This window comes from Octodon degus, unplaced genomic scaffold (assembly GCF_000260255.1).
Source record: "Octodon degus isolate 3935 unplaced genomic scaffold, OctDeg1.0 scaffold00044, whole genome shotgun sequence".
Classification (NCBI taxonomy): Eukaryota; Metazoa; Chordata; class Mammalia; order Rodentia; family Octodontidae; genus Octodon; species Octodon degus.
Window position 1 is genome coordinate 9129692 of NW_004524620.1, and position 23729 is coordinate 9153420.

The following is a 23729-nucleotide window of genomic DNA, read 5'->3' on the forward strand; positions in this document are numbered from 1 at the left end:
AACAGAATCACCCCTCATGAAGTCATTCGACAGGATGTGTTCCTTTCCTTACAAAGAACGATACCGTTAAGTTCTGTGTCTCTAAGGCTGTGAGAGGGTACTCACACTTTTAACACAGGACTTAGGAAATTCCTTTCCAAGTAACATATAAAACACCAGTCACTTAAAAAATTGACAATACTACATTGAATATTTCTGGTTTTCCCTTGAAAAATACACCTTAATGTTCCAGGCACCAGGTGGACTAGGAGAAGGTATTGCTACCCACATCACTAACAAAAGGTTAACTAACCCTGGTCAGACAAAAAATTTAGAACATCTTTTAAAAGACAATTCAATGGGAAAATTGGTAAAGATAAACAGGCAAATCAAAGAAAAGGATACACAAATGACAAATACATGTATAAAGAAATTTGTAAATGAGTAAATATAAATTTAAAAATTAGACCATCAGGCCAGTGAGATAGCTCAGCGGACTAAGCACAGCGACCAGGATTCAATCCCCGGCACCACAGGCAGCACCAGGCCCACCCCCGGCGTGCTGAGCTGGCCACCAAGACTGGGCATGGTGGCACATGCCTGTAATCCCAGGACTGGGAAGGCTGAAACAGGAGGATCATGAGTCCAAGCTGCTTAGTGAGACCCTGTACCAAAGACATTTAAAAAAAAAAAAAAAAAGGCTTTTCCTCCTCCTGCTTCTTCAAGGGAACTAGAGAACGAGTTCCTCTGGTGAGGACTCTCCTGCATACAGTGGAGCTGTGTCTCACACAGGGTCTACAGGGGATGTAGGAACTGGTCACAAAGTCTTGGAAAAGTTTAGGCTGGCACTGTTCTACACCTAGACTGCACCCCCATGTACCGTACATGAAAACTTACATTCAGGTAATCCACGGTATAGTACACGTATGTAAACTAACATGTTGGTTTACCCACTACATTACCTTTCTCAGACTGTATAGCCCAGTTCATGATAAATGACTGCGTAAAGCAATTCCGCCACACAGACAGCTCCCTCAAGTAACTCCACGAAAGAATTACCTCTTCGATGTTCCCCTTCAGCAGCTCAATGCGCGCGTGGTAGAACAACATGAGCGAGCCCTGTGGGGAAGGAAGGAGCCACAGTGTTCAGAAGTCCAGCCAGCTGACCCACGAGGGCTCAAACATGCATGAAAGCTAAGCCTACGTTTGGAAACTGCTGCAGGAAGGGCGCAAGGAGGCTCTCTGCTTCCACGACATTCACTTCTCCTGTACCTAGAAACATAACAGGGACAGCCTCAGTCTTCAGGAAACACAGCGGGCACGTAACAGTAACACCCAGTTTCACTGGCAGATAGCACTGCACCCTGATGGAGAGGATGGCCCCACCATTTGGTCGGGTTTCACACGTGGGAAGCAAAAGTCTCTTCAACGACCCACGGTAAGGCAGCTCTAGATCACATGAGTTCTTATGAGCACAAGTGGGCACCAGATTCCCAACTGGAGTTTCTGTCTTTAATAATCAGTATTAACTTATTTTAGCAAAAACTTAGTTTTGCACAAGAGATTTTATGAATATGATTAAACTGATCCCCTTTCTAGGAAGAATGTATGCAATGTGTTAATTATTGAAACTGTGCTAACAATTTGGTTTGAAAAAAACCAAATTGTCTCATTGCTATTTGTTTCTCAATAAAATTATGGAAAGAAAAAAAAATGATCCCCTTTATCTGTACAGAAATTTTAGCTGAGAAGACATAAAAACCGTCAGTGAAAGAAACAAGCCCCCTGCCTCTACCTCTGTCGCTGTTTTCCATGCCTACTCCACAAAAAGGAAACAGAATCTACCAGCTCTTACTGCTGTTTCTACTCTGTCCCTATTCAGGTTAAAAGTCACCAACTGGCAGGGAGCAGGCGCGGAGCATGCGGACATACCGAGTATCAGGGAGATGTAAGTGTGGAAAGCCAGGATGGTGAGGCAGCACAGCGGCGAGCGCATGCTCCTGCCCGACGCACCTTCCCGCAGCTGCAGGAGGCCCAGCTCCTGCGGGATTGAACTCATTTCAGAAAGACAAACTGTGACTGGAAAATCAGATTCAGATACATTCACATAGGGCCAGGGATATAGCACGCAAGCCCTTGCAAGGTCTTGGGTTCCATTCCTGGCGCCAACCAGCAAAAATCTATTCACAAAGTAATCCTCTCAAAGGTGAGTTTATTTCATTCTTGTCTTTTTTGTTTGTTTGTTTGAGACAAGGTTTCACTATGCAATTCAGGCTGGCCTTAAGCTCACTTTGCAGCCCAGACTATCCTCGAACTTCTAGCGATCCCTCTGACTTAGCCTCCTAAATGCAGTGATTACAGGCATGCCCATCATGCCCAGCGAGGGTTTATTTAAAAAAATAAATCTTTAAAGAGCTTAGGATAATGGTGATATCTAACTAGACTTTATGTTTTCAACTGACATGAGATAGCATCACAAATTCCTTTACCTCATGTGATTCTAGGAAGAGAAAAAGGGAGTACTCATCTCATACAAATGTTTCATCATTTCACTTATAAATTTTAGCTGTTTTATTTTTTAAAGAATACAAAATAGTAATAAAGAAAAATAGCATTAGAAATGATACAAGGGCTGGCAAGATAGCTCAATGGACTAAGCATCTGCCTAGGCAAGTGCAGAGACCTGGGCTGATACCTGGCATCGCATGCCACACCGGCCCCACCCCTGGTCACACTGAGCTGGCCACCAAGTCCAGGTGTGGTGGCACACACCTGTAATCACAGCACTGGGAGGCTAAAAACAGGAGGATCACGATGAGTCTGAGCTGCATAGTGAGATCCTGTACCAAATACATTAAAAAAAAAAAGATACAAAATTTCATTAGGAAGTCAATAATGGTCACCATATTGCATGATGTTATCTTTCTTTCTTTCTTTCTTTCTTTCTTTCTTTCTTTCTTTTTTTTCCAGAACTAGTGATTGAACTCAGGCCCTTGTACTTGCCAGACAAGCACTTATTCTACTGAGCCATCTCCCCAGCCCAATATTATCTTCAGGTTAGCTGTTTATGTTACCATATATAAACATGTAAAATTAGTATAACAAAAAACCAAAACAAGCAGGCACAGGGGCTGGGGATTTGATCCCTCAGCTTGCCGTGCCGGCCCTGCCCTCAGGGCTGGCTGAGAAGGCAATTGAGACTGGGCATGGTGGCGCAGGCCTGTAATACCAATTCTTGGGAGGCTGTAAACAGGCAGATCATTAGAGTCCGATCTAGTAGTGAGACCCTGAACACCCTGTAGAGCCTTCTCTATAATACAAAAAAAAGAAAGAAAAAAAAAAAAAACAGTAACAAAAAGTTATAAGAAACTCAAAAGAGGGAAAAAAAAACTGTGAAAGGGAAAGAACTTGTTCAGTGGGAAGAAAAATGTAGGATGAGGAAAAGGACAAAAGAAAGAAGGGGGAAAGATATATTCAGGTCTATATGCAGGTAGCTGGCAGCTGTGCTTCCCATGTCTGCTGGGCTTTTGAAAGGGGAAGTTCGTGCTTTCATCATCCCGTTTCTTTTCTCTCTCTTACACAGTAGCCCATGAACACCGCGGCGGCGCAGAACCAGGACAGCGGGCGCTGCTCCTGCTCTCACTGCATGTCTCAGAACTGCTTTCTCGCTGAGCAGCAGCAGCTCTTGGGGCTCAGCCACCCTCGGGAAAGACTTCTGACTGTGGTGATTAATGCGACACACACACACAGAGATTCACAGGAAACGCATTTCTTCACTTGCTTATGCCTCGAGTACAGGGGCTACAGGGTCTCGCTACACAGACCAGACTCGCAGTGGTCCTTGTCTTCACTTTTGCATAGTGAAATTTGAAAGAACAAATAAAATCCAAAATACTGTTACTTCATCTGTTAGAATCACAGACTACTAGAGAAATCTAGCCTAATTTCTTCATTTTTACAGAAGGCGACTCTGGAATTAATAAAACACTAAGGAACGATATTTTCAGCATCCAAGAGCAATAAAGACACAGCAAGCAGCGATGTTAGTGAAACGTAACTTTTTAACTCCAGGTAAGACAAGTGAGATTTTCAATTTTCAACAAAAATAGCTCTGCCTGACTCCTGAAATGATCAATGATCAAAGACCAAAGTTCTTTACTGTCCTGGAAAGAAACTGCCAACAATTATCACATCAGTCAGGAGGACACGTTCCTCTGTCCTCGTGTTCAGTAAATAATGTCTTGTCTTCCCTTTCCAAAGTCAGATAAAATAAATTTATACCCTGTTTCCAGAAAATCCAATAAATTCCAGCAATCTGATAATCCTTGCTGGTAAAAGGGACAGCATCTGTAAGAAAAGAAATACAAGAGCTTTCACATGCGAGTACATTCAACTGCAGGTAAAGAGCAAACTGCCAACAATTCAGATCTCAATCATCACACGCTGTTATTAGCATTTATGAATTAATCTCACATGACAATGAACCTTAAAAAACCTTTTCCTAAAATGGAAATCCAGTGCCCGTCCTTTGCGTGATTCTGCAAGGAACACCGACTGCCTTGGTAACTCTATCAGTCACGATGCAGCGACAAGAAAGCGATTCCTCGGGGCTTACCACGGAGAAGGTGGTGATTCCCTCCAGAAGCCAGAGCGTGGCTGTGCTCCGGGCAGTGCACAGCACGCGCAGGAAGCGGGCAGCTGCGGCTCTACTGCTTCTCGCCAGTAGGCACGACCTGTGGCGGCGCCCCTGCTTACACACTGCTTCGAAGCAAGATGCCCAGATGTGCAAATATGTACTGACCCATGTGCTGTGGCCAGCTGCTCTGCTAGACGACCAAGGACAGAGACAGAACGTAACTGAAAATCTGGTGACAAGCAAGCCTGGGGAGGACGTGTGTGGACAGAACTCGCAGAATAGACAAAGAGATGGAGATGTCTGTGTCCCGGGTGAATGCGCAGATTTTAATAAGCAAGTGTGCAGAACGCCCCTTCCACAGGTCCAGTCAGCCTCCTTCCCCAGCCAGCGGCCACACAGAACACCTTCCCAGCAAAGCAGCCACGGGGGCCCATATATCTGCAGGATGATTCACTTCACTACTTTATTTTCTCATCAATTCCAATCAAACCTTAATAAAATTTCTAAATCTCTTAAGTACACCAGAATTTCTTTCCCAGTACTGGGAACTGAACCCAGGAATTTCACCATGAGCTGTATCTTCCAACCCTTTTTAAATTTTAAGACAGAGTCTGTCACTACCATACCCTGCAAATCACCTGCCTCCTACCTTTGCCACTAGGCCTGCCTTAGAATTTCACAGGTATACGTTCAGACTCTGCATTTCAGAGATCACTGAAAACCATTCCTCGAGTCCTGTGGCCTTGCACTTAGTCCGGCCCCAAAACCTCCAACGGCAAAACCCCAAGGCAACCGAACAGGAACCCCTGCCCCCGAAAAACCCCCCACTACACAGTCAGGCAGGCTCCCACCTGCCTCCCACCTGCCTCCCACTGGACCCTCAAAGCCCCTCTGAGCATGCGCAGAACAATACAAGCTGCCCAAAGGGCCCACGGGTCCAACACCACATAATAAATCGCCCAGTTCTGCCACTTAACGAACCCAGCTGGAGATTCAGTACGAGATCTGAATGCAATTTTAAAAAGGCACTGAAAACCTTGGGTTCTTCTACAAAAGGTTCCGGTTTCTACATAATTGCTTCCTTACCAAATTAAAGGCTCCTGTTCCAAGCTTGACGCCCCCCTCAAACTCATAGAAGAATTCTTGTTTGTGTTTGTTCTTCTGAATTACATGCAGAATAGAAAGACATTCTCTGAATTGAAGAAAAAGATACAGTGTAAGTTTCCTCCGACCTTGAAAGTAATGTTAACCCGAATTTCACACTTACATACAATAAGTTCCCAAAACACTACAGACTTTTAAAATGGATTATTCTGCACTGTCTTTACATTTAAAGCTACACAGCAGTAATCATTCATGAAAAAGGGGGAAACCCACTTTTAAGTGTTCAGCAGGACCAGTCTTTGAGTTTAAAGAAACAGCACAAACATCAACACCTACGGCCAGCTTTCCGCCAGAGCACTGGCCTGCCCGGGGGCTCGATGCCCAGGGGCTCGATGCCCAGGAGCGCCCGCCACCCGGGTGCACGCTTCCTCTGAGCCTTGCACACCCTTCAACCCCTGCCCTCACTGAGCTACGGCCAGCAAAGAGATCTGCACTTCAGTGTGGCTGCAGGGTCTCCAGCTCATCAGAGAAATTAGAACTTATGAGCAGCGAAGATTGAAAGAGAAAACCAAAGTCTACCACAGCTCCACAATCTTTTTATTTTTCTTGCTCTATTCATGCAACTATTTCCTACTGCTCACCTTAATTTCTCTTCTGTATACAGCAAGTCCTCAACTTGTGATCATCTGCAAACGTTCATAGCTATACTGTGCAAGAGTCACTCGGTCGGGCAGGAAGGACTCCAACTTAGGCACATTCTCACAGAATGCAGTTCATTCACAAGTTGGAGATTTGCTGTATTTCTCTCTTTTCCACTCATATCACCTCCTATAAGCAATTACTTAATCAGAGGAATACAATTCAATGAGCAAGATATAAAAATGGGTATTAATTGGAAATTGTTTATCAGGTGGACACATTTTTACAAGGTAATAAGGAGTAATATGCATCACCTAATGTGTTGCAACTACATGAAACCTGAAACTTCATTTATAACGTTTTCTAGCCAAATTAATTTAACCTGAATCTAACAAGTCCATGGATCTAACTCTCAGTAACAGGAACAACTAGTTAGAGGACCCCTTCTAGACTCTGACCACCACGTGCCTGCCATCCGGGCATTTGCGCTGGGCCACATACACCGCATCCCCACCGGCACTGTTTCCATGGTGCATTTTCACCATAGTAAAATTTTGAGTGCTTTCCTGGTGGTTATTCTCTTACGGCTGCTAGCTTTCTGCCATACCTAAAGAAGGCCTTTACACTGACATCGTTTACCCCTATCATCACTGCCACAGTCTTTCTGCCATAGATTCATACCCTCAATTTAATCACTAAAACACAGGTCAAATCCACGTTGAGAGATGTCCTATGAATTAACTGCCAACATTCATTTAAAATGTTAGTCATGAAAGACAAAGAAAAACAGTAACAAATTAAAAGAAAGATTAAGATTAAAAGGAAAGCTGAAGGCTAAATGCCTACACCCGCTATTCTAGGGTTCTACAGCGTGCTAGTAATATTAAAATTTCTTATAATAATTCTAAAATTAGTTCAAAGCAGAAAATTTAAAATAAAAGTTTAGGGCTGGAGAGATGGCTCAGTGGTCTAAAGTACCTACTCAGAACAAGCTTAGCAAAGCACAGGGACCGTGGTTCAATTCCCCAGCACCACATGCCAGCCAGCCGCGCCCCCTGGTGGGCTGAGCTGGCCACACACACACACACACACACACACACACACATAAATAAATAAAATTAAAAAAATAAATAAATAAAATAAAATAAAAGTTTAAAGGCTTTTAGTACCATAAAAGTTTAAAGGCTTTTAGTACCATATTTTCTTTTGTTCTCTACTAATGATCTTTCAAAATAGCTTAATAAAAAATTTATATGGATTTGTTTTTGTATTAATGCCCTTTTTCTTAAAAAAAATCAATTTTATCAAAAATATTTATCTCTACTTTTTTGTTTTTAATTATTATTGTACAGAGTCTCACCACACAGCTCCGACTCATAGTGACCCTCTTGTTTTCTTCCTTCCTAGTGCTGGGATTACAGGCGTGTGTCACCTCGCCCAGACTCCATTGCCAGCTCAGGGTGCGCAGGGGAGGGGCTGGCTCAGCATGCGGTGCCAGGCATTGAACCCTGGCCCCTGCGCTTACCTAAGCAAGCACTTAGTCAACTGAGCTATCTCGCCAGTTCTTCTTTCTACTTTTTTGAAAGAGAAACCCACATCTACAGGAGATACACTGAATTCCCAAGTACATGTCTATGATCCATTCCACTGACAAGTCTTTGACATGACATTATTTGAATTCTTTTGGCTATTATTTTAATACTTTAAATTCTGCTGATTAAAAAAGTAATCCTTTAGTCTTTTTTTCTTCTAAAACAATACTTGAAAGACAGGCAAAGTGGCACATGCCTGTAATCCCAGTGTTCAGAAGGCTGCGGCAGGAGAATCACCATGAGTTAGAGGCCACTGTGGGCTACACTATGAATTTGAGGCCGGCCTAGACTGAATACATCGTAAGACCCTGTCTCAAAAAAGTAAAGCATACAAAAATTAAATTAAATTTAAAAATTAAATTTTAAAATACACTAAATAAACCATTTGAGAGGAAATCTCAAAATAGTATGTCATTTTCCCCAAATCTGTAGCCCTCTCCAATAACTTTTGCAGGATTTGAATGGGACACAAATTTATAAAATTTGTAAGATATAAGCTCTTAAAATACTAAGTTTTGCCTCTGCTTCCAGCAATGGCAGAGCAGCTTACGTCAGATTAACTCGCCTGAAAGCAAGCCCAGGCCACTTAACATGGACTACACAGAGTTCACACACAAAGCCATGGTCCTATTGGCTTAAAAATTAGAGAACAGAGCTCAAGGCTGCCACGGTGATTATACTGCACTGGGGATTTTCACATGTGGAGGACGACGTGGACTGGAAACACTCCGATTCTTGGCTGAACTATATACTATGTGAGCATTGGGAAAATTCCGAGGAAAAGTGAAGACAAGCCAGCAAATAATGAAGCAGAGACTTCAGGTGCTGACCACCCCGAGACTAAAAAGAATTTGCAGCCTAAGCAAATTAAGCGCGCCTTAGGACAGAAATTGTACCGTTCAGAGAAAGGAGAATAGAGTACAGAAGCTCTGTGATAGCTCAATATCTAAAGGACAATTTTAAAAAATAATGGACACAAGAAAGAAAAAGTAAATATTTGAAGAAATAGTGACACCAAATTTCTCAAAATCACACTCAGACTTAAGAGAGCCAAACTGCTGCAATTTACAGATGTAAACATCTTCAAAGAGGCCGGAAGAGCCTTTCCTACCATTAGATAAGACACAGTGAGGACAACTGGCTTCTGACTGCACATGAGGAAAGCCTACCACAGCGGAATGGCAATCTTAAGGGCTAGAAGAAAAAATACCTTTGAGAACGACGGGAAAAAGTGAAGGCAATTTTAAATAAATGAAATTGAAGTTTGTTGAAAGTAGACATATATAATAAGAAATCCTGAACTCTGAAAGTAAACAAGTATAAATGAAGAACATTAAAATAGCAAAAGTACAGGAAAATACAGAAGACCATAATACATGACTGTTTTGAAGACAAAAGTCCGATGTGATTTTAAAGATTTTCAGTACACATGGGTATACCATGGACCACCCTAAGAACAGTACACAAGACAAGAGGTAGAAAATGAAATCACACTTGTGTCAAGTTCTTACATTTATGTGCAGTGGTACAATATTAACTCTAAGATAAAATCACATATAATCTCTACCACAACTGCCAAAAAAATAGAAATAATTAAGATGACAATATAGAAATACACTAGAATCTTTAAATGTTTATTAAAGCAAAAGAGAAAACAAAAAATGAGGGGAGGAGACAGTGAGACAAACAGAAAACAATGATAGTTTTGTTTTTTTGTTTTTTTTTTATGTATTTAGTACAGGGTCTACAGAGTCTCACTACACAGATGAGAACTGTAGTGATCCTCCTGTTCTCAGCCTCCCAAGCGCTGGGATTAGAGGCATGCGCCACCACGCCCAGTCTCAATCGCTATCTCAGTGCACCCTGGCTGTGAGGCCAGCACTGCATCCTGGGGATCAAACCCCAGTCCCTTCATCCACCTAAGCAGGTGCTTTACTCCACTGAGCTATCTGGCAGGCCCAACAATGATAGCTTTCAGTGTAAACGTACTCACTATTCAATTCTGTGCATCTGCAAGGTATGTGATTTTAATATAAAAGACAGGCTTAAAAGAACATATACTAGGCAAAGACTATTCAAAAATACAAGCCAACACAGTGACACATGGCATAGTACTAGCTCCCTGGGGGATGAGGTAGAAGAGCTGCAAGTGCAAGGCCAGGCTGCACAACTTAGCAAGATCCTGCCCCCAAGTGAATGTCAATGAAAGAACAGGGGTGCAGTACAATGGTAAGGCGTCCCTCAGTTGGCTCTCTAGTACTAAGGAGAAAAAACAAATATTTTTTAAAAAAGCCAAGAGTGGCTGGATAATACTAGAAAAAATAGATTCAAGACAAGGAATACTGGGGCTGGAGAGATGGCTCAGTGGTCTAAAGCACCTACTTAGAACAAGCTTAGCAAAGCATCAGGGACCGCGGTTCAATCCCCCAGCACCACATGCCAGCCAGCCCGCCCCCTGGTGGGCTGAGCTGGCCACACACACACACCTCCCTCTCTTCTCTCTCTCTCTCTCTCTCTCTCTCTCTCTCTCTCTCTCTCTCTCTCTCTCTCTCTCAAATAAATAAAAAAAAAATAAAAAATTAAAAAAAATATATAAAAAAAAAGACAAGGAATACTACCAGAGTTAAATGGGGAATCCCATAACAAGAACATTAATTCATCAGGGAAACAAAATGATAAACACGTATGAGCTAACAGCAGAGGACCCACACGGGCGTACAAGGCAAACGCTAACAAAGCCGAAGCAGGAGATGCTCCATTCCACTTGACAACTGGAGATTTTAATCCTCTCAGTAAATGACAGAATGACTGGATAAAAATCAGTAAGTATACAGAAAATAAGAAGATAACAAAAACTTTCTAAGCCAGCCTCGTGAACATGTCCATCCCCGCAGAAATGTCTAGTGTGCACAGCGACTCTAGAAGCACACGAAAACACACCAGCCTCTTGAAATGTATAAACTGTTCTTAGGAGAAATTACATTATCTCATCAGAAATTATGTTAATTCTCTTTTCTACTCTTTTACCCTTAAACTTTATTTAAAGTTTAACTTGTGTCTGTGGCACAGAATACATAACCAAAAATCAAGCACATTGTTACTAATACACACACACACACACACACACACACACACACACACACGATCAGTTATACCAAATATTTAAAACTTTCATGGGGCTGGGGAGATGGCTCAGTAGAATAAGCGCTTGCCTGGCAAGTGCAAGGGCCTGAGTTCAATCCCCGGTTCAAAAAAAAAAAAATTACATAAATAAATAAATAAAACTTGCAAAAAACAAAGTAGTACAAGCACGTGAATAATGTAAAAGCCATATTTTACTTTTTAACTTACTTATATATTTGGTAACTTGTTCTAATTTTCAGTCCACCTTTGATGAAGTTTATCATATTTTCATCCTGAAAATAATTAAATAATTAGAGCACTTAGTAAAAACTTTTTAAACTGTCCTGACACTTGCATATTTGTATAACTAGAAAAACATGTTTTAAGGACATAATTTCAAAATTAACGTATCTTCTTGCCTTATACTTGAAGGGGCTCTTTGTTATTCTTCATACAAGTTAGAAGACAACAAAAAAATATTTAAATCATTGTGTTACTTTTTTTCTAAGGAAGTAATCCTTCCCAATCAGTAATCCAATGAAGTTCAAACTCACGTATCGCTAACTGGCCAGTCTTCTGGGTTCAACAGTCTAGAACTAAACAGGTGACTTTAAGGGGTCAAGGGTAAACTTTTTGGTTCACAGTACTAAGTAAAAGAGACTATTTCACAGGGTTCTTGAGCAGTTGTTTTTTGTTTTGTTTTGTTTCTTTTTAGTACAGGGTCTACAGGGTCTCACTACACAGATCAGACTCGTAGTGATGCTCCCGTTTTTTAGCCTCTGAAGTGCTGGGATTAGAGGCACGTGCCACCATACCGTCTCAGGGCTGTCTCAGCACGCTCCGAGGGTGGGACCTGCACGGCAAGCTGGGGATCAACACCCCTCTCGTCCCCCCCATCTGCCTAAGCAGGCACATGAATCTGCTGAACTATCTGGCCGGCTCCCCGTCCCTTTTCAAATGTTTTGTTGAGTTTTTGTTTTGTTTTCCCATACCCATTTCAGGACCAAACATACCAGGTCTGAATACTGAACTGGTCTGAAGGTTGAAGTGACTGTCACTAACATGCAATTGTGTTTTAGTGGGGTGGAGGTGGAGGAATCATCACCTCTCTTTGCCTGGTGGCCATCAGCACTCTAAGTGACCCTGAATAAGTCATATTAAAAGGGACCCTAATAGTGCCAGTAGAGGCAGTCCAGTGTTCCACACTTCCAAGGAGGTGGTTTCTCTAGTTTATTGTCACTGGAAAAAATTCCTTTGTGTTTAGTCCTATGCATGTGAACATCCTTCTGAAGCAAAAGAAAAACTGAATTTAGTTTACTAGTTTTATTCACTAGCTAATATTCTGATTATTGGAAGAATCAGCAAATACTAAATTCACCACTCAAATATTTGCCTTATTTTAAGGACTCTCATAATTGCACAAATTCCAATACCGGCCAGGAAAGAATTTCCTCACAACAGGGGATAGTTTAAAGCATACGAGAATGAGTGGAAGGAGCCAAATCAAGAGGCAAAACAGTAGCAAACAATGCAAGCAAGAAGAATGCCTGCGGAAAGGCCGGGCAGCCTGAGGCATCACAGTGTCCCTGCCACCCCTGGGCACACACAGCAGCGCTGCTGAAGAATCCACTGCTGAGGAGGGAGCAGCCCCCACAGCAAAGCCACGCTCCCCGAGCCGAGCCGCTAGAGTCAAGGCGGACCCGTCGGCAGCGCTGGAGGAGATGCAAGCAGGAGGGCAGGGAGTCTGGTGGGAGGCAGCAGGCCCATCCAAACGTCTCCCATTTGTGATACTCTGATACAGAACACAGCCACTGCTGATGACAGCCACCGAAGGCTGACAGGTCTCTGTCCCACTTCTGAAAGGGCACTCAGCTGCAGTATGCAGAATGAGATGAGGTAAAAATAAATTAGAGCACTGTGCGGTTGCTTATAGCCCAGCCCAGGCAAAAGCTGATACGCACCGCTTGGACAGACAGGAAGAGACAGAGCTGCAAAGTCTTTGAAAGAATAAAGCAGCGTGAATATGCACATGACGGTGTAGGGGCATGACGAAATGAGGAAAGCCACGGCTACCTCTACATGGTTAATTTGAAGTCCCCAGATATAAGTTTTAAGTCTAATATTTGGCTGTCAAATACCTATTTAGAAAATACACCAGAAAAAACAAGGGCCCTGCGGCCAGCAGCACGGTGTGCCGGGTTATGCAGTGACTGCTATCATGAGTCAGCCTTTGTAACACACCAGTCTTAGGTAATGCCACAGAGAGCCCATTTTACTAAACCAGGGTCTGGCATAGGAGCTCAATTTCTAGAAAAGAATGGAAGGCACTCTCAGAACGACTTAAAGCAGAACTTAATACATTTTCCATCTACAGCTGTGTTTCCTTCTGCCTCCTTACAATCTCGTCCCCACCTCTACAGCTGCCACGATCACGCGAGGCCACCATGGGGAAATCTATGTCTTTTAAGTAGTGGAAGAAGCAGACACTGAGCGTAACAGTTTCTAGAAGTGTCTAAAGTGTCTTATAAAAATAATTTATGGTTTTGTTCAGCAACTTTTAAAAACTCTTCTAAAGGAAAAATAAACACTAGAAAAGAGAATGAGAACATAGAAGGAGGAAAGCAAAACCTGGAGGACACACGGAAGAGCGCTGATCAGCAAGAGCAGTGGTGCACTTCGCTGCGACAGGGCGCGAGGAAAAAGCCCGGCTGCCCGGGCTCCCGGCGAGGGAGAGGCCTCCCCGCGCCTCATACAGGCTGGAGTGACTGCACGGCTCTCCCAGAGAGGCAACCTGGAACTGGGCACGGCACTGGCAGGGCAATTCCTTTACAAGTATGAGAGTCCCAGCAGACAAGCATTTGAAATAGACTCTGTGTACCTGGGTAGGAACGAAGCTCCCCTGACGCCTTCTCAGGGAAAGTTTATCAAAGTAACAAGCATCTCATTACTGCTCTTAAGCCCAAAGAGCAGCGACCCAGGAGGAGCCACAGGGGTCCAAGCGCAAGTCCAGGTGGCACCAACTCTACGGCAGACGTTCATTACCTGCACAAATGTGAGCGCTGCTTTCTGTAGGAGACACTCAGCGTAACAGATTTCAGCATGCATTTCCTCTGTTAAAAACAAATAAAATTATATTAAGGAATATCCAGTATTCACAGTAATTGCTCTGCCATGTTCAGAAGACCTGTGAATAAATGAGCCCAAGAGAAACACAAAAACCTAGACTGCTTTGGTGCTTCCAGGCAGGAGGGAATGGTAACCTGCGCTTGGTCCCACAGGCTCTCCCTGCAGTGTGAGAAATGTTCAGAGTCCTCACTTGTCCCACTCCAACATCATCGCAGAGTCAGATTCTTGGTATCAGAGACCCAAATTCAACTCATAAAAGAAAACCAAATTTAAAAAGTTTTAAGAAAAAAAGGAAAGAAAAGGTGAGAGAGACAGAGAGAGAGAGAGAAAGAGACAGAGAGAGACACAGAGAGAGAGAGAGAGAGACAGAGAGAGAGAAAGAAAAGAAAAGAAAAGAAAAGAAAAGAAAAGAAAAGAAAAGAAAAGAAAAGAAAAGAAAAAAAGAGTAAGCCAAGGGTGGTGGGGCACGCCCATAATGTCAGCACTCAGGAGGCTAAGGCAGGAGAGCGGCCACAAGTTCAAGGGGAACACAGCCCACACAGTGAGCGCAAGTGCTCAAGACCAGCCTGAAAGACAAGAAGAAAAAAAGAGAGAACCACTTTTTAACAGTAACTTGAAAAATTTAACAGCTATAAAGACTGCAAAGAACTATGTTAAATGTTCTAAGCTATTAAGGCACCACAACGACCACACACCCCATTCATCAGAAAGGAAAGCAGCAACTCTCGAGGGTTCTCTGAAAAAGCCCCACCCCGTGCACCCAATGTGCACGCCGCAGGCAAAGGGAGACTTGACTGGAAGTTAGCACTACCCCTGTGTTAGGGCCAAGCCATCACTGGGCTAGGAAAGCCTTCAGGAAAGGCTCTGTGCCCCTGCTGCAGAACCCGGCTGAGCTCCTCTCCTGCTCTCTGCTGGCCTCCTCACTTTCACACTTCACTACTAAAGTCCCTGCTGTGCAAAAGAAGAAGTTAGGCACCGCAGGCACAACATCCCACATGCACTAAGCACGTGGTAAACATTAGCTACAAGAATTACTGCCCTTGGCCCACATCAGTGCTTTCTGGAAAAACATTTTTATAGTGAGTAACTAATGGAAAAAAAAAAAAACTAGTGTATGTCTGTGTTACTAGAACTGTTGTTAATCGAACTGGAAAATAAAAACATGTTCTTCATTTACACATACACACACACACACACACACACACACACGGGTTCATCTTCTTGTCTTGCTCCTATTCCAAATATTGAATTTACAGAGAAGTAGCTATGCACCTGATGGCTGAGGAGACAGCTCAGTGGCTTAAGTGCCTACCTGGCACGTGCAAGGTCCCTAGTTCAGTCCTCAGTACCACGATAAATAAATAAATAAATAAGCAAGCACCTGCGGTGCCCAGCAGCATGTTGACACAGGGCCACACCCCACCAGGCGGAACGTGATGACTTACGGCCACCTGCACACACGCCAGCCGGGAGCACAGAGAATCATGATTACAGTCCTTGAATGCCACCCCTCCAAGTGCGTCTTTGGATTTTCTCACTGCGTCAGTGGGGTACAAACCAGTGGTTTATTTCTGCTGAGTCACCTGAATATCCTCTTCCCAGGTAACGTTACGAAGTAGGAACTGTTTAGGGTGATTAAGGCTGACAACTGGATTGGGAAGACTGCTGACAGAGGACACATTCAGAGGAGATGACACTACTGCCGGTTACTATGGAAGGCACAAAAGGAGGACAACGCAGGGCTCCCCTGGGGTGCGGGCAGAAGGCACCCTTGGCCGTAGCTCAGGTGTATCAAGTGGGGAGACGGCAATGAGGCTGTGAAGATGGTCAGCTGGGGCTCAACCATGAAGGCCCCCGAGCAGCAGCGTCTGGGCTGGACTCGGAAGACCTTGCTGAGAGCTGAGCAGAGGCTGAAGAAACCAGGGTGAGCCCATGACACACGAAGTCAGCACAGAGGACAGAAGAAGAAAGAAGAGCCAGAAACAAGCCAGCGTGAGCTCTACTCTGAGCGTGTGTGCTCCTCATATCCCGTCCCTCTCAGGCCCTAGCCCATGTGCTTAAACACCTCTTCCTAAACTCAATTCCAAACCCATTCAGAGCAGTCCAACAGCCTCCAGGGAGAACAAGTGTGTTCTACATCAAGCTCGTAAGTTTAATGCAATACACTCAACTCCCCCAAACACGCAAGGATGTAAATGAAAATTACCAAGCGGAAAACAAATCCCATCTTACAGCTACAATGTTTTGACATGCTCCCTCGAACACAAAGTCTGTTTGGGTTGTAGTAGCAGCCAAACTCACTGGGAATAAAAAGTAACTTAACCTATAAGTCTTATATTTCTTTATGATTGACTTACACTGAGCAGCTTCTTAGCTCTCAAAATGAGACACTGGGCATTTATGGGCAGACACCTGCCAGAATCTCTCTTTTTTGTTACTGTATGTTTGTGACGCATACTGATGCATTCGCCATGCAACTTGGTACATGAACGTACCAGTCCTCTGAAGGAAATAAAGGCATGACGCCTTGAAATGTTCGCAAAGCAAAGCCTTTAGGCTTAATTAGTAAAATCTAATTTTTTGCTTTATTCCAGATTTCCTAAGGTGTGTTGTCCGAAGACATTGTAAATATATAATACAGTAGTACTTACTCAAGATTTTGGACAGAAAACAATCCAACCCTTCCCTCCTACACAGGCAACTATTCTGTACCCCTCTGCAGGAGGAGGTGTGGGGTCAGAGGAAAGACTCGTGGTTTAGGAAAAAGCAAATCAAATTTAAACCCTGCTCTGATGTACAGGTGACCTGGCCACTTAGTATCCCCTCCGAACACCCTAAAGAGCAGGCTACAGAGGTTAGACGGTTAGTGTTAAATGAAAACACCAAGAAAAGTTTTTGTCTTTCTGTGGTGGTGCTTTGTTTTCACTTTGCAGGCAAGTGACTTAACAGGAACAACATCTATAGTAAAGGAATCCTACCATGGAGTGGGGACAAGAGGACTGGGCAGAGGGAAGAGCTGAGAAATGCCATTTAATTTTTGGAAAATATTAAATATTATTAAAGGTCTCATAAAAATAAAGCCAGTTACAATTCTAGTAATTAAGACCTACTTGCCAACGTGAAAATTCCGTATTACGTGTGTGTGTGAGGCAACTTTTTCTTTGCCTAGTTTTTAACATTCTGAAGATGATGAGTCTGAGTGGGAACTTCCTTCCATCTATCCTTTCCAGGGCTTTGCTGAGCTTCCTGAATTTGTTCTTTTGACAGATCTGGGCAGGTTTTCAGGCATTCTCCCCCAAAATATTTTTCAGCCTTCCACTTTCTTCTGTTCTTTTGCTCCAGGGACATGACTGAGAGCTTTTGTGCCACAGGTCCCCAAAACTGTGCTCCATTTCTACAGCCTATTTTGTCTCTGACATCCACGCTGGGTAATTGGCACTGTTCTTCCTCTAACCTACATTCTGTTACTGAACCCCACCACTGAGCTGCTTTTTTTTAATCTTGGTACTGCACTTTTCAGTTCTCAAATTTTCTTTTGATTCCTTTTATAACTTCCATTGTCTAGATTTTTCTAGCTTTGCATTTGTCCCAAGAGTGTGTCCACAACTGTTTGTGGGCCAGTTTTTGTGATAGTTACTTTAAAATCTTCGTCAGATGATCTCCACAATTATGTGAGAACATTTGACTATTAGTATCTATTAACTTATTTTCTCATTCAAATTGAGGTTTTTCCTCACCTGGCTTTTCCGCATAATTTTGGATTGCATCTTATAAATTATGTCTGCTAAGAGACTTTGGCTTCTGTTTGCTTTGTTCCCCTTTATAAGTGCACGCTGCTTATATGTAAATAATGGGTTTTATTCCAAGAGCTTTGTACATGTGTATAACATACTTTAATCACCCCCCCAAAAATAACTCCCCTCTTCCTCTAGCTCCTTCTTTAATGTCACGTTTTTGGGAGAAGTTTCAATATGTATGCACTTTGATCATATTTTTAATCATATCTTTACGTGAGGTATTATTTTAAAAGTATTATTATTTATGTTCATACCAAAAACACCGTGTCATTCTTTCTAAAACTGAGGTTTAAAAAAAAAAAATCACCAAAGTCCCTTTCATGCTGCAAAGAACAAGGAGGCAGCACCACTGGGCCGGGGGAAGCCCCTCCGACAGGAGCAGAATGGAGGGCAAGAGGAAGAGTCTGACTCCTCTGGCGCCCACTTCACCTCCACTGCCTCTCTCTAGGACTTCGGGCCGCTACTGCCAACTGCATCAGATAGCTCTGCACTGCCAGGCAACACCATGTGAAGGAGACACATCTCATGCCTTTGGAGCACTCTAGTTCCAGCAGCTGTGGAAATCAGCACCACACCCTCACGGAAAACGTGCTGTAAGCCGCTCTGTCCTCAGTGCTCTAAGCTCACACCCTGCGCAAATGATCCCGAGTTCACTACCCTTCATAACTAGCTGATAACAGTTGGGTAACGAAATAAGCAAAGCTGCATAATAAAACATACTCAAGAATATGTGTCACATTTTTCCTTGACCAATAAGAAGGCCTTTGACAGCAGTTTCCAGAATGGTTCTTACTTCAATTAAATAGGCCTATTCCTAGCACTCTGTGTTTTCCAGAGAACAAGTTTGACAATGAAAGCACAGATACAAATTCTCCTGGGATGGCAGAGACCTTCAAAGGACATACATTTTTCTTCTAAAGGACAGCCTGGATGCTACTTCTGGTCAACCTCTTACTAGAGTGTAACATTAATAAAATATGGCTGATCACGAAACTTTTACTGTAATCCCTTTTTTTGTTTGTTTGTTTTCTGGCAGAACTGGGATTGAACTCAGACCCTTGAGCTTGCCAGTGAAGCGCTTATTCTACTGAACTATCTTCCCAGCCCCTCACCAGACATTCTTCAAGTCCTGATTTTCTTAACTATGCACAAACTAAACACTTTCCATTTTGTAAAGCATTTTTACTTTTTAAAAGATATGAAAGTAACTCTTATTTCAAAAAATATATAATAGATTGTAGAAAACTCAAAGTCTCAGAAGGATGGTTAAGACTATAAGATGGCTTAAATTTTCATAGAAAAAAATGGAAATACCTGTAATTTTCCAACTATTGTAATAATTCTTGAAACTCTATTCTAACACACTTTTTCCTAATACACTTGGAATTCTATCTTATAGAATATTTGAAAAATGCATGAACATAGGCACAAGAATTTTAGGACAATATTATTTGTAACAGTAAAGAAATAAAACCTGTAAGCAAGTAAGGAATGCTACGATACACCCCTCCTGCTCAATACTGCTGCACAGATGTGAACGCATGCAAATTTGTACGCACTGGCTGGGACAACAACACGGTGTGGACCCGTCTGACACCACTGCATGCTTGCAAAAAGTGAGCAACATAAGAATAGCAAAAGCCCGTGGCCCTCACGGGTACTTTTGCACGTGTACACTGAAAAGCCTGCAAAGCTTCAAGACCGACCATCCATGATGCTTACTTCTGGAAGGGCACGGAGGGAACACAAAATGCCACTCCATCTGCTTTCTACACTCCGGGAGTGAACTTCATGGACATAAACATTCTTTAATTTCTTTTTTAAAAAGGAAACTTAAAATTATATAAATAATTCTTACCTTCACTCAGCTGTTCTAGTGATCCTCGAGAAAGGAGACTTGAGAAAGACTCTACAACTGTGCTTTTCTTCCTATATCTGCATTGAGTAGACGAATATGGGAAACAGAGAGAAAAAAATTCCAACAAATCAGACTGAGCCAATGTTCCTTTGAAACTCATTTCAATCACAATCACACCCAAGAGTCATTAGCTAGGACTCTGAACCCCAAAGTCTTCAAGGCAGGAGCCACCTTCGCCAAAAGCACACACCCAGCTCCTGGCAGTGGGCTGGCAACTGTGGACGGCCGATGCATGTCACTAAGCTCTTGTGTGGACAAACACACATGCAGAAGAGAGCACTAAACCTGCACAGCGCCTTCCCTCCTCTAGGGCTGAAGCCAGGACCTCCCTGGTGAGAGTATGCACCAGTTGACAGTGGACTCAGAAAGCACTATTTGAAAATGCTCTTCATTTGAATGGCTTACAACCTAACAGCGTATGGGTTGATTTTACCTATGTTAATCACCACTAATACCAGTAATAGCTCATACTAGGGCTTTCTATATGCACCATAAAGCTTAAAATAAAACTTTAAAAATTATCTCATTTTTACCAATCAAAACTGTCCTAATATCATCCTGGGTAAATAAAACATTCTCTTCTGTAAGTGCAGCATCTCCCACATAAAAGTCCTGCTTGATGTGGCATGGCACGCAGCACTACTAAACCTCATCTGCCCCGGGGGCCCCAAGAGATGTGCAGAGCTGGACCCACTGAAACCTTCCTCAGACTTTCTCTGTAGCTCAGGTTCCAAGCCAGCAAAAAAACAGCGGAAAGGTTGGGGGAGGGGGGATCTGCATGCCTGTGATCCCAGCACTCCAGGAGGCTGAGGCAGAAGGCTTGCAAATCTGAACCTGGACCGGGAAATTTAGCAAGATCCTATCTCAAAAAATTTAAAAGGCTAGGCCAGCCAGATAGCTCAGCAGACAAAAGCACCTGCTTAGGCAAGCACAGGGACCAGGGTTCAATCCCTGGCATGTCACGCCGGGCACACTGAGATGGCAACTGAGATTGGGCATGGTGGCACGCACCTGTAATCCCAGCACTTAGGAGGCTGAAAACAGGAAGATCACTACAAGTCTGACCTGTGTAGTAAGACCCTGTACTAAATACATTAAAAAAAAATAATTTTAAAACCATTTTTTAAATTAAAGGGCTAGAGATACAGCTCAATGTGAGGATCCCAGGCTCAATCCCCAGTACAGGAAAAAATAAATAAATAAAATTTTATATATATATATATATATATATATATATATACTTACTATACGTCCTGACAAAAAAATTTTTAACTATATGCAATTGCATGAGGCCATGAAGCTCTGAAGCTAAACTCTACTCTGGCTCTGACTAACCCCAACCACAGAGCTTTCAGTCAGACAAACAGCACCCATTTTATCACACAGGCATAAGGGTCTGGAGCCTTATGTCATATACTTAAAGACTCAGGCGTACTTCTGGCAGGTTTGCAAGGCGTCCTTCATGGCAGAAATGCCATTCTGAATGTCCTGCTGCTCAAAGGTCATGACAGCCTGCAACACCACAATGGTGCTATAGCCCAAAGCGTGGTACATGCTCTCCTTGGCCCTGGGGAGAACACAGGAGATTAGCTCATGTCAACTCAACAGGAAAAAAGAGGAACATTCCAGATACTAATTATAGCAAACCCTAGTAAAAGCATGTGCTGACCTCCACAGAAGGACCCTCTACGCCTTTATCACGATCAACGAAATGACACGGACTGCGAAAGGCAGGCTCTCACAAACTCAGGAAGCAAGGACCTGCCAAAGAAACCCACCCGGACAGAAGGAAAGGCCCAGGCTGAAGCCCGGAGGAAACGGCATGCTTTTTCCCCATCTCAACACAAGGGGGCAGCCTGAGGATTCTTTTCCTAGGAAAGGTTTCAAAGCAAACCGGTTTTTTCCAGTTTAACAAGAGGCAACGTATTATTTAAAATATGAAGCAAGTGTTAAAATAAAGGTTAGGAGAAGTACATTTTATGACAGATGCTGAAATGTTTTTTGAAAGAAAAGGGTTCATCTGAAAGCGTCTCCTCGCCTGTCCAGACAAAGGCCAAGAGGGAAGCCAGACGCCTGCCATCAGAGCCGGCCTCGGGCCCTGCGTCTGATCCAACCGCGCTATCTGCCAGTGAGAAGGGCTTCAGGAATCTAAGGATGTTCATTCTAACATATGGTAGATTCCCAGCGTGGGGAAGCATAACCATCTCGTCTCAAACTTTTTACATCGTTTACACGTTCAAAGCCTCAGCGCCTAGGATGAAGGATGTGGTGGGCGGAGGCCAGCTTAGAGCTCCGGAGGTCGGGGTCAGTTCCCACCCAGGGCTGCCACAGAGCGACTGTATGGCTTGGATTTTAAGCTACACGTGAATGCACAACAGCCAGCTGCAGTCTAAGACAGACCCACGCCACAGGCTACACTGTCCTCGCATGGAATATGTTGATCACAGGCAGTGTCAAGGAAGGGTGCTGCCTCTTCAAAAGAACCACAAGGAATAAAAGCTGCCCCAAGTTAATTGGTAATAGTTACTCAACTTCATATTTTTAACTGTAAATTCTTTCAAGAGGAAAACACTGATTCTGTTGGAAAAAGGTATTTTAATAGTGACTCAAGAAGGCTGGCCAGATAGCTCCAGATAGCTCAGTGGACTAAAGGGCCTGCTTGGGACTGCGGTTCAATACCCAGCATGCCCTGCAGGCTCAGTCCCTGAGGTGCACTCAGACGGTGACTGAGACTGGGCATGGTGGCGCATGCCTGTAATCCCAGTAACTGGGAGGCTAAAAACAGGAGGATCATTGCAAGTCCGATCTGTGTAGTGAGACCCTGTACTTAATGAAAAAAAAAAAAAAAAAAGTGACTCAAGAATATAAAACAACTGAACACAGAACTAAATTTCTTTCATTCTACATTATGATTGGAAGCTATCAGTGGAAGAGGAAAGGAAACTTGCTTGAATAAAAATAAAGGGCACTGAGAGGTAAAATGGGAAAGGAGACAACAAAAGAAATAAGGAGGGAAGAGGAATGAAGGGAGAAGACAACAGACAGAGGTAGAGGGCCAAAGAGGAAGAGAAGTTTGAGGGAACCAGACAGGCCAGGAGAGTAGAAGCTGGGGGCCAACATGGATAACCTCCCTGACGCCATGGCTTCACCACCTACTTCACCATTTCTTAACTTCTAAAATATTAACTCACTAATCATGATCACAGCTACTTCAGGTCGCAAGAGAGTTACAAGTTCTTCAGGAGGTGAGGTAATTCAAATCAGGTGGCCCTACTGAACTAAAGAAAAGCATTCCTCACATACAGGCCCAAATAATGGTCTGGATATCTGAAATGAGTTCGAAGCTTCATCTAAGAAAGTGACTGAAGGCACAAAATAAGATTATTTCTGTCAAAAAAATTATTTCTGTCAAGCTATAGTCTCACATAATAGAGCTGGTGAGTACAGTCAAAAAAGAGGGCTACTGGGCGCGCAGAGCACCTCGCCACTTCAACGCGCATCTCTGTGTGTGTAGCACCCTATTTTTCCTTCCTGGGCAACGAGATCCGGTAGCCAGAAATCAAACATGTCAATTCTCAAGATGCACGCCCGAGAGATCTTTGACTCTCGTGGGAACCCCACTGTGGAAGTTGACCTCTACACCTCCAAAGGTCTCTTCCGAGCTGCTGTGCCCAATGGGGCCTCTACTGGCATCTACGAGGCCCTAGAGCTGCGTGACAATGACAAGACCCGCTACCTGGGCAAGGGTGTGTCAAAGGCTGTTGAGCACATCAATAAAACTATTGCACCTGCCCTGGTTAGCAAGAAACTGAATG

The 23729-nt window shown here is 43.3% G+C and overlaps 2 protein-coding genes across 2 annotated transcripts in view; one reads left to right on the forward strand and one right to left on the reverse strand.

Moving 5' to 3' along the window:
* Positions 1-23729, reverse strand: part of Ttc39b (tetratricopeptide repeat domain 39B) — a 49057-nt gene that overhangs the window by 21716 nt on the left and 3612 nt on the right. The window contains exons 3-11 of the mRNA XM_004631719.2: positions 21350-21481; positions 19855-19931; positions 14116-14183; positions 11302-11366; positions 5702-5807; positions 4261-4326; positions 1912-2020; positions 1184-1251; positions 1039-1098 (exon numbers count right to left, since the gene is read on the reverse strand). Of these exons, the coding sequence (XP_004631776.1) occupies positions 1039-1098; positions 1184-1251; positions 1912-2020; positions 4261-4326; positions 5702-5807; positions 11302-11366; positions 14116-14183; positions 19855-19931; positions 21350-21468 (738 nt within the window). The 5' untranslated portion in view covers positions 21469-21481. The remainder of the gene's footprint in view (positions 1-1038; positions 1099-1183; positions 1252-1911; positions 2021-4260; positions 4327-5701; positions 5808-11301; positions 11367-14115; positions 14184-19854; positions 19932-21349; positions 21482-23729) is intronic.
* Positions 23480-23729, forward strand: part of Snapc3 (small nuclear RNA activating complex polypeptide 3) — a 208260-nt gene continuing 208010 nt past the window's right edge. Inside the window, exon 1 of the mRNA XM_012514850.2 lies at positions 23480-23660. Within this exon, the coding sequence (XP_012370304.1) occupies positions 23480-23660 (181 nt within the window). The remainder of the gene's footprint in view (positions 23661-23729) is intronic.